Genomic DNA, 11,078 nt, shown 5'->3' on the forward strand with positions numbered 1-11,078 from the left:
GCTCTGAAGGCAGCGCCATGCCAGCAGCAGCGCAGAAGTAAGGGAGGCAATGTGAAGAGTGATATTTGTCAACATGATCTTAGCCTGACAACCCTCTGTGAGGTAGAACTTGACATCTGCATTTTGGAGGGTGGTTTTGCAGAAAAGGCGACTGTGGCCCAGAAGAGTTAAATGACCTGGTTCAGGTCATACAGTGAGTCAGTGGTAGGGACTGATTTAGTACCCAGGTGTCTTGGCTCCCAGCCCTGTGTTTTAATCACAACATCATTCTTCTTCCCTGTCACAGAGCGAGCTCAGGCACTCGGCTCCTGGAGGCAGGGCTGGGCAATGCATAGCCTTCCCCTGAAATAACCATTATCCAGCTAAACCCCCGGATCATTATCCTGTACCTGCCTGGCAAAAAGTTACCCCATGGAATGTACTTTGCATATGTAACTTTTTATGATACGTATGGTAAGATACTAGGCACTGATCCTCCACCCAGCTTTAATGGGACTTTGCAGGAGTGCAGGGCTTTGCTCGCATGGGGTCAGTTCAGGCTCGGGGCCCTGCTTTGTGAGTTCTTTGGGGCAGGGACTGGGCCTTCTCCTGGCTAGCACATAGTAGGCTGTACCATCAGGGCTGGCGCAACCCATTAGGTGACCTAGGTGGTCGCCTAGGGCACTAACATTTTGGGGGCGGCGACCGCGGTGGCCGCGGCGGCCGGATCTTCGGCCGCCCCAGTCGTCGGCGGCATTTCGGGGGCGGGACCTTCCGCCGCCTCTGTCGGGGGTGGCATTTCAGGGGCGGGACCTTCCGCTGCGTAGGGCAGCAAAAAAGCTGGCGGCGCTCCTGTGTACCATAACACAAAAATGGTGTCTCTGAGTCAATACAAATACACAGAAGTTGTCAGGATACTCCCACAAGTACGTACTCTGCACGCAGGCAGGCATCAACCCGGACTCACTGCACCTGCTCAGGCAGACGCACCTCTAACAATGGTTCAGTGCACCCGCTTAGTTGTCTGGGAACTCTGAGGGGAAAAGCCCCTCCTTGGGGGACAGGTAATGGGGCTCAGTCTCATTTAACCTGCCCTATCATCATGACGGGGGCCGGGGATCCTCCTTAAGCTCTCAGATCCAATTCCAACAGTGCCTAGAAGGCGGTTCCAGCAAGGGTAGGGGGAGGAACATTACAGATGAGCGGGAAAGGGGAATACAGGACTGGGGGGTGGGGGGAAGGTGACATGGGAAAATGCCAGTTCACCTTCACTAGGATGCTTACAGGGAGACCTGCAGGGAACCCTGGCTTGTTCCTTAGGGATTTCCTCTCCAGATCCCTCTTCAAAACACAGCTTCAAGCACTCCTCCCGGTCTTCTCCTGACCAGTCATCCCCTCACCTGGCCTCTCCTGAGATCTGTCCTGGGTCTTCCTTGTCTGTGTGGATGGCCGGCGCTGTGGGGCGGGGTCTGGGTCTGCAAAACGCACTGGACGTGTGTGGTGCGATAGAAATGATTCATTGCACTAAGAGTGGCGCCTCCTCCCCGGAGCAGGGAAGCTGTGGTTTTAAAGCATTCGATTAAACCATTCCCTCGGTGCTCTGCCGCCACTGAGCCTGTCTTTCTCCCTCACAGGTACAAGCTGGTGGAGCTGGTGTGCTACGTTATCATGGGATTCTTCCCCGCCCTAGTGATCCTTTCGATGGTAAGTGACTCGGCTCAATGCGCTGCTCCCTGTCCTCTGAAGAGCCTGGGCCACAGCTGGAAGGATTTCTCTAGTGCAGAGGTGGGCAAACTACGGCCCCGGGGGCCACCTCCGGCCCTCCAGACATTTTAATCCTGCCCTCAAGCTCCCACCGGGGAGTGGGGTCAGGGTATTGCCCCACTCTGCACGGCTCCCAGAAGCAGCAGCATGTCCCCACTCCGGCTCCTAAGCGTAGGGGCAGCCAGGGAGCTCCGCACGCTGCTCCCACCCCAAGCGCCAGCCCCACAGCTCCCATTGGCTGGGAACCACAGCCAATGAGAGCTGCAGGGGTGGTGCCTGCGCACAGGGCAGCGTGCGGAGCTCTCTGGCTGCCCCTACGCTTAGGAGCCGGAGTGGGGACGTGCTGCTGCTTCTGGGAGCCGTGCAGCCTGGCCGCGCCTCCGCATAGGAGCCGGAGGGGGGACATGCCACTGTTTCTGGGAGCTGCTTGAGGTAAGCACCACTTGGAGCCTGCCCCCCTGACCCCGTCCCATGCCCCAACTCCCTGCCCCAGCCCCGATCCCCCTCCCACCTTCTGAACCCCTCGGTCTCAGCCCGGAGCACCCTCCTGCACCCCCAACTCCTCATTCCCAGCCCCACCCCAGAACCCGCATCCCCAGCCGGAGCCCTCCTGCCCTTCTGCACCCCAACTCCCAATTTCGTGAGCACTCATGGCCTGCCATACAATTTCCATACCCAGATGTGGCCCTCGGGCCAAAAAGTTTCCCCACCCCAGTCTAGTGTGACTCCCTGCCGTTAAATGCCTGCCGTGTACTGTACGGGGCGCCCACTTCTCAAACTTGCATGGCTCCGTCGGAACATTTGGACTCTCACAGTGGCCCTTAGCTATCCCAACATCCCTTTTGAGTGGAACTAGGCTCCCTAATCTGGGCTCAGAGCTTAGGCTCCTTTTGGGGGGAGCGGTCCCATATAAAGGTGAAATACTGGGCCGAATCCCTGCTGGCTGATGTGGGAGCGACACGCCGGTGGGGCTGTTTGCCCTCTCTCTCCAGCCATTGGTGCCGCTATTCCGTCTCAGCTGTGCCCGAAGGAGAGGGCACTGCAATAGGGTCAGTGCAGCATCCCCACCGCTGACCCTTATCTTTCCTTGTGTTTGCGAACAGCCGAACCGAGATGGCCTCTTGGAGCTGATGGCTGGTGGGCTTTTTTACTGCCTGGGCACGGTGTTCTTCAAGAGCGACGGACGCATCCCCTTTGCCCATGCCATCTGGCACCTCTTCGTGGCAACCGGAGCGGGCATCCACTACTATGCCATTTGGCGGTACCTCTACCGGCCCGACGCGCTGGAGGCCAAGACGTCCAGATAAGAGCCCCAATGACACGGGACACGCAAATCGGCACTTGGGGACAGATTTCCCAAGGAGCTTGGCTCTGATTCCTGCCGGAAAGCCATTCCCAGGGCCCGCTCCCCTGATGGGAGGGAGTCACTGGTGTCCGTCTCCAGCCAATCTCACGCAGACGGAAGAGCCCGAAAGGTTTATTTTAAACTGATTTTAACCTTGTATAGTGTTCAGTTGTTAGGCAAATGTTTCGTAACAAAATGAACAGCTAATGGGGTTGCTGGCGGAGCGGACTGACCCGACCAGGGCAATGGTCTTTGTACTAAGGCTTTGTTCACATGGTCCCGAACAACCTTGAAACTTGCAAAACCCTCGTCCAGATGGGAGCCCCGAACCAGCAGGAGCCCAGGCTCTGCAGTTCTGGCTGCTGGACCCTCTGGCGGCTTTCAAGGGGAGAGGCTACCCTTAGATAGAAGCCGTTAGCTCCAGGAGGGACACTGGAGGCTGGTGATGCAGGAAGGTGGATAGGCAGAATGGACACTTAACACCAGAGAACACCACCAGGATAAGAGCATAAGGTACCAGGTTTGTTTCCCACTCTAACGAGCTTCCACTGGCAGATAGTGAAGGGGACAACTTCTTAAACAAGGCTCCTTGATTCTGCCCAGAAAGGAGAGCAGGCAGGAGATGTCAGACCTCACATGTCTGTCATCTGACGGGGCTCTTTTTTAGGGTTTTTTTTCCTTAAAGGGCTAGCCCCCCGCTCCCTCCGCCCCTACTGTACAACTAACTTCAGGGAAAGCAGGTTCTTGTAGCAGCAGACGAGCAAGGTGAACCTGAGCTTGGTTTAACCAGGGGCAGTTAAGATCACGTTTCCCCGGCCCACAGCGTTCTGAAGGCAGAGAGTGGGGCTGGAAAAGAGGTTCTGGGTCTGGCCAGTCTGTAGCAGCGGGATAAAATCTTAGTGTGGGGTCTGATTGGGATCCCAAGTGTGGAGGTGGGATGCAAAGGGAGTCAGGGAGCCTGCCTCACCCTAGGATGAGTTACCACTCATAGGACCAAGTTTAACTCTGGCCCGGGGACCGACTGGCCCTGGGGCTGAATTCCCTTTTTGAATACAGCTGCCAGTGTCGCAATCTGCCAGAGAAGGAGCAGGGCTGGCCGTTCCTAGGTTTCTGTAGGGAGAGTTGTTTCCATTGACGTTTTAAATCTCGTCTCTGTAGAGTGGGGAGGATTCGCACGCTGTATCCCTGTGCACAGCTCTTTAGCTGTATCCAGAGGAAACCGCTCCCCTTCTAGGGCTTTCATCACTCTTGTTTCCACGCAGAGATTTCGGTGTGTATGTCTATGCAGCGCAAAGAGACCCAGGCCAGCAAGTCTCAGAGCCTGGGTCGACTGACTCCGGCTCGCGCTGCAGGGCTAAACATAGCAGTGTGGACATTCAAGTGCGGGCTGGAGCCTGGGCTCTGAGACCCTCCCCCCTTGCAGGGTTTCAGAGCCCAGGCCCAGCTCAAACAGCTGCCTCCCTAGCCCCCATCGGTTGACTCTGGCTCTGAGACTTGCTGCTGTGGGGTTTTTAGCTGTGTAGATGTATCCTTAGTGATTTCACTCCTTCTGTATCCTTTAGAAAGGCTCTGTACATGCAACGGTGTCTATTCTTCTCTGCTCTCCTCCTGCTGCTGGGTGAGGATCCCTTATGTTGCCACAGACCCTCTAGTTACTAAGGGGGTGTCAAAATGCGCATGGTTAGCATGCCAGAACAGTGGGCTAAGCACCAGCAGTTTCTGTTGACTTCTACTAAGGTTGCAGGTGCACAGCACTTTGGAAAATCTGTGTTGTCCAAGGCTTCGGTATGCAGCAAATAGGGCAGGGGTGAAAGTGAGCCGGGACGGGACGGGACGGTGTACCGGTAAGAAGCCGGTACCGGCCCGTATGCAGCCCACGTTAACGTCATTGCCCCTTTTGCCCACCCCAGGCCGCCGACAGGGCGGGGCAAAAGGGCAGCTGCCCCGGGGCCGGCGATTTAAAAGGGTCCAGGGCTCCCGGCCACCACCGCTGCTACCGCGGCAGCGGCCGGAGCCCCGGGCCCTTTTAAATCGCAGCTGGAGCCCCAGGTGGCAGGGGCCAGGCAGTGCAGATTGGCTGGCTGGGGGAGGCTGACCCCCCCAGCCCTGCCCCTTCCACCTGAGGCCCCGCCCCTTCTGGGGGCCAGAGCTGACCCCCGTACCGGTAGGAATTTATTATGCTTTCACCCCAGAAATAGGGTCTGGTGAAGGGGTAACCTGGGGGTAGGGGTCCTGGGGAATCAGTTCAGTGGGAACCCCAAATTCCAAGGGTGTCTCTTGGCTGGGGTAGGGATTTGGCCTCCATGCCCTGGGATTCAATTTTTTACCCTAGTTCCCAGGCCTTAGTTACAGCAGGGAGATAGGAGAGAGTTTCACTAACAGAGCCAGGGCAGGCCTGGAACCCTGCACTTTCTCCCCAGGATTTGAAGTTTGTTTTAAGTGTTTAATCAGATCACAGAAAACTCCTAACATCCCCTGTCCCCAAATGCTGCTGAATGCTAACGTCTTAGTTTATGGAACAAAGCAAACAAGCCATCGCCCCTGCTAGCCTCAGAGTGACCCCCCGGCTATGGAATGGAGATGGTTATTCCAGCAGCGCATCTGCCCTCACCAGCGCTCTGCAATCCAAAGACCAGCTGAACTGATAAGCTTCCAGCTGGAGCCATCTATTTTATCTGCAGCTGCAATACCTCAACTGGCCACATGTGGATGAGGGGGCAGCACTGAGTTGGGACCCCAGTGCTTGAAATGAACTCTGCCCAGGTTTGCTCGCGAACGATATGATCTATAAAAGCACTTTGTGATTGGAGGGCCCAGGGTCAACAAAGCCTTACATGTGACTGAAACTTGAATCCATTCCAGGACTCCCTAGGGTCCCTGAGCACTGGAAAACCTTGCGTCTAAGCCAGTATTAAGCGTACAACTCTGTACATTCCTTATAGATGGGCATTCAGACATTTCGTACATGATGCACTTTGCTTTCCTCCCCATCTTCAGTCCCAGCTGTGGCTCAAAAGCGAGATCCCCATTCAAAGCGTTTGCCAATTGTGTGCCTTTGCCCGGCAGAGGGAAGAAAGTGAATCTGGATCAACCCCTCCATCTGGCTGGATCACGATTCACTCGATATCGTTTTTTGCAAACTAGAAATGTAAACCTGCTAGAATAATCTAGAAAATGTGGATCGGGATTCAGGGGTTTTGTGTGTCCTCCTTGTGCTGCATGCATTCAGTAGGCTACACAGGGGTTAGCGCCGTTCTCTTGATGGTTGTCAGCAGTCTAGATTTGTAGCTACTCTTAGGAGAATCTTTATAGCTCCAAAACCCATGTGTGATGGACTCTTCCATTTAGCATGCAGTGGGTGTGTGGAGAGGGGAGATGGATCATTATGATGCTATAATTTTGGGTAGATAATTGAACAGGATTTTTAATGGAGATATCCTATCTCCTAGAACTGGAAGGGACCTTGAAAGGTTATTGAGTCCAGCCCCCTGCCTTCACTTGCAGGACCAAGTACAGATTTTGCCCCAGTTCCCTAAGTGGCCCCCTCAAGGATTGAACTCATAACCCTGGGTTTAGCAGGCCAATGCTCAAACCACTGAGCTATCCTTCTTTATACTAAAGAAGTTCCATGTCAGGGTGGGAAACTCTGTTGTATGACTAGAGCGCCACCCATTGCAATATCTTGGTGCTGGCCCCTAATAAAACACACGCATGGTAGTGGGAATGGATGTCAGGGAGAGGGGCTGTCAGGAGGCAGTTGTCAGCCAGGAATGAGGGGCCTATTGGGGCTAAGGATCTCCCTCAGGGTGAATGTTGATACTCTGCAGACAATCGGATGCCTTTGTGTCTGCGCTGGATTCAGATGAGCTTGCCAGATTCTTTACCCAGTTCTTTGGACCACCCTGAATGTGGAGAACGTACATTCTGTCTCCTGTCTCTCTGGTCAGTGTCTGCAGATTGCTGTTGTTTGTTCAGGGTCCCAGCAGGATTCCGACCCCAAGTCATGAACCTGACTTCCAGCAGGTACAACAGAATGATCATCAATGGGAGATATCAGAGCTTTTACGGTTCAAATGCCCTCAATCACTATTATTCCCAGCAACGGTGCAGTGAGTTTTTGAATGAACGGCCATCGACTTGGATTGGGATTTTTAATACAGGATCATTAGGAACTGAAAGCTGTTTTATTCCTGTATTCTGGCTTCCTGAACTGTTATGGGTGAGTGAGATTATGGCCTTGATTTACACATGCAATATAAGGTAATTGCACATGTAAATATCTGACTGCAATTGCACCCTCATTATGGGACAGGTGAGTGGGTGGGCCTCTGCTTTATCAAATGGACATGATCTCCATTTCCTTGATCTGTTGCTGGGAAGCTCTGGAGTGGAAATAATCTCTCGATCTAGAAAGGAAGGGTCAGGCTGAAAGTCATGCGCTGATTTTTAATTATTAATATTGAGGGTGGCATTGAGCTGGCGCTGCCTGCAGATCTCAGACCATCACTCCACAGCTCCCTACCTGCTGACCTCACAGCTGAATTTCCAAAACCCTCAGGCCAGGCTCCACCTGAGAGTCTGGAACCTGGGGCAGAGATTTCCATCTCTGGCCATTAACTCCTTAGGCAACTCTTTGCTGGTCCCTTCGGAAGGGAGACAATGGGCCAAATTAATGGCTAGTGCATCTCCATTGACTTGAGATACATACACCAGGGATGGGCTTGGCCCAGTAACTCTATAACAGAGTTGAACATCATAGGCCTCTCATGTGAAGTGCACAGCCTCAGCCTCTGGTTTTAACCCTGCAGAGAGAGCGCTCTGGATCTCTGTGGGTAAGTCTACAGTGCGGCTGGGAGAGGCACCCCCTGCCCAGGTAGACTGACTTGCGCTAGCTCTGCTGGTGCTAAAAATAGCAGGGTGGAAGTTGCAGCACACTCCGTGGCTTGGGCTAGCCACCTGACTCTAAGCCTGCCCGCCCCCCGAGCTCCAAGCATACTTTTAGCAGCTAGAACAGGGCTAGTGCGAGTCTGTCTTCCCCGGGCTGGGAAGCCCGCTCCTAGCTGCAGTGTAGACATACCCTGTGGGTCTGGAGTTTGCAGATCAGTGACACTGATAACAGCCTAAAACCTTCCTTCTCCAACCTAAGGGAGCAGCAGATCTCCTTCCTCAGTTTACTTGTGCTGCCAGCAGCTCAGAGTCCAATCCAGATCCCCATGAGCCGTCTCTGTCAGGCCTTTGCTGGAGACAGGCCTCCAGTCAGGTCTGCTTGACCCAAGTGTCTCTGCATCCAAGCTGATCCTACTGCCAGGGCCAGGGTATTTTTCTCCATAGGAGATAAATTTAATACATTCAGAACAGAGGCACTGTTGTCTTGTAGTTACCAAAGGGACTGGGAGTCAGGACTCCTGGGTTCTACACACATCGCTGTCACTGACACACAGTATGACCTTGGGCAAGTCACTTAATCTCTTTGTGCCTCAGTTTGTCCATCTGTATAACTGGGATGATATTTACCTGCCATGCAGGGTTGTTGGAAAGCACTGTGAGATCCTTGGATGCAGGCACTATAGACGTGCACCGTATGATTGTGTTACGGAAGAAGCATTGCAACTCAGCAAAGCTCAGAAAAATCAAACGTGACCCCTCTTCCAAAGGACGATGCAATCCTTATTGTCACTGTGGGCCAAACTGGCATGGAGAATTTGTAGGCACACCCAGTAGAGGGTGCAAAACTGTCTTAAGCGCACAGTCACCCTATTTGCAAGTGCCAATTTGCATGTGCACAAGAAGGGGACCAACGTGTGGCCTTGTGTATTAACACGTCACTCTTTCCCCATAAGGGATATTGCCCGAAAGAGTTCCTCTCTTTTTAGCCCTACCCTCAAATTCAAAGGCAGAGCTGGAAAGCCTCTGAACTGACTGATTTCCCTGCTAATCCCCCGGGTTAATCGGAACGGCAGCATCATTTGTTTGACAAGATTTGGGATGTTTTGTAGGAGTGCAGCCACTGTTTTCCATCCCACACACTTTCAAGGGCCTGACGCTGTGGGTGCTGAGTGCCCTCAACTCTCATTGACCTGGATGGGAGCTGAGGACACTTGCAGGATTGGGCCCTAATGGACAAGCCCTGCTGTGTATTGTCATTCCCCAAAGAGAGGTCTAGAAAGTGCCTGGTTAAATTTGCCCCCTCTTGAAATGCTGAGGGGTCTCACTTGTAAGTTTCTGGTTCAAGAAGTTTATGCTTTGATAAGGAAAATATGGAGGTGGCATTGCTGGATAAACATGTCCCGACCAGGAGCTCCCCTGCATGTATTCACACATCCATTGGTTAGGGCACCAGTGCTCTCTTTCCCATGTTGCTTGTGTGAGCGCCTACATATTTGTGCGTGTGGCTTTCCTCTGTCATTTGTACAGCCTCTTAGCTAAGCTGCCTGGAGTCTGCAGGTGCAGAAGCTCTATCCTGTCGCATGTCCAGAGGGGAGAAGACCTGCGTTCCTAGCAAGGCCTATGTGGCTGCCCAAGTCCCTCGCCTCTTCACAGAGCAATCGGGCTGGGTGGAGTTGGAGTCAGGCAGATGCAGGGCAGGCAGTGAGCATGTGACTCCCCAGTGCAGAGGTGGGTCCAGGGGTACTGGAACAATTTGTATACTGGGGGTGCTGAGAGCCATTGAACCAAACTGTAAACCCTGTATAAGCTGGAAACCACTTCAAGCCAGGGGGTGTGCCAGCAGCACCACTAATTCCAGCACCTATGGGTGGGTCCTGCTGCAGCCCAGCAGGGGAGAGCTGAGGTTCTCCCACACTGAGGTTGGACTGGGAATGCAAGGGACAGGGGATGTTATTAGGGGAGGGAATTGGGTAACACTTAAAGTATCTTAGTAGCCGCAGACAGATTCCAACAACCCAAGAAACCTGAGCGAATCCAAGTGCCTTACACACTAGGGGAAAGAGATCACTTCAAGGAAACTATGAGCCAAAGTTGGCCCCCAGTCGCACTGTTGAAATCAACAGGGCTGCACTGGGGGAAAGAGAGCGGAATTTGCCCCCTTACCGTCAAGGAGCTATTCCACTGCCAAACTCCCACCTGTTTAGGAACTGAAGGAAACCTCAGGCAGAGAAATTGGTTCCGCCGTGCATCGCCCCCAGGGAGCTGGAGAGGCAGCTGGGTGGGCTGTTGGTCACGGGACCATCTCACTGGAGAAAGGGGATGTTTCCAGTGGTGTAGCTCCAGTTACTATCCCCTCTGCCTAAACTCTCCTTAGCAGCTCTCTGTGGCAATGCTCCATGTACAAGTGGGACCCCCCCCCCTTTCCAAAACTGAGATCTAAATGTCCAATAGCCTCAGTAGAAGAGAGGGGCCCAATCCAGAGCCCCAGACCCAGACTTTGGGGGCTGAACTGCCCTGGGTTGAGCCCATCTCAGCTCAGAAGGGTGTTTGAAATAGGAATCCGTATGGCTGTTTCCTCCCTGCGCCTTTCTGTGCCCCTTCCCCTGCTTCCGTGGTTCTTACCCTGTGGCTGCTCTTAATCCTTACCAGCTGGTAAGGAAAATAAACCTGTGTAAAGTGAACAGGTGGTTGTTTGGGACCATTTCCTGGTTATGATAGAAGGAGGTGTGGCCTGAGCACAGAACTGGGAGGCAGGACTTCTTGGGGTCTATCCCCACCTCTGCCACTGTCTTGCTGGTTGACCTCGGGCAAGTCACTTAAACATTCTGTGCCTCAATTTCCCTAGCTGTCAAATGGGGAAAATGATACTGACCTACCTCACGGGACTGATGAACTGATGTTTGTAAAGCACTTTGAGATTGTCCAGCACTGCATAAGTGCTACGTACTTGATTCTGAAGGAGACCCACTTCACCTTGAACTGGGTGGCTGCTTAACAGATCTAGAGTTGAGTCTCAGAGTCACATCAGAATGAGAGCAGCTCCAGCCTACAGCTACTTTCCTTCTTCACTTTCATTGACTCAGTGTCACAGGGAGAGAGTTCC

At 53.4% G+C, this 11,078-nt stretch overlaps 1 protein-coding gene across 1 annotated transcript in view; it reads left to right on the plus strand.

Moving 5' to 3' along the window:
• MMD2 (monocyte to macrophage differentiation associated 2) overlaps positions 1-3,201 on the plus strand; it is a 36,045-nt gene extending 32,844 nt beyond the window's left edge. Inside the window, exons 5-6 of the mRNA XM_026650764.2 lie at positions 1,533-1,683; positions 2,847-3,201. Of these exons, the coding sequence (XP_026506549.1) occupies positions 1,533-1,683; positions 2,847-3,050 (355 nt within the window). The 3' untranslated portion in view covers positions 3,051-3,201. The remainder of the gene's footprint in view (positions 1-1,532; positions 1,684-2,846) is intronic.
• The last annotated feature ends 7,877 nt before the right edge of the window (positions 3,202-11,078 follow it).

Source organism: Terrapene carolina, unplaced genomic scaffold (genome assembly GCF_002925995.2).
Source record: "Terrapene carolina triunguis isolate 2854851 unplaced genomic scaffold, T_m_triunguis-2.0 Scaffold93, whole genome shotgun sequence".
Classification (NCBI taxonomy): domain Eukaryota; kingdom Metazoa; phylum Chordata; order Testudines; family Emydidae; genus Terrapene; species Terrapene triunguis.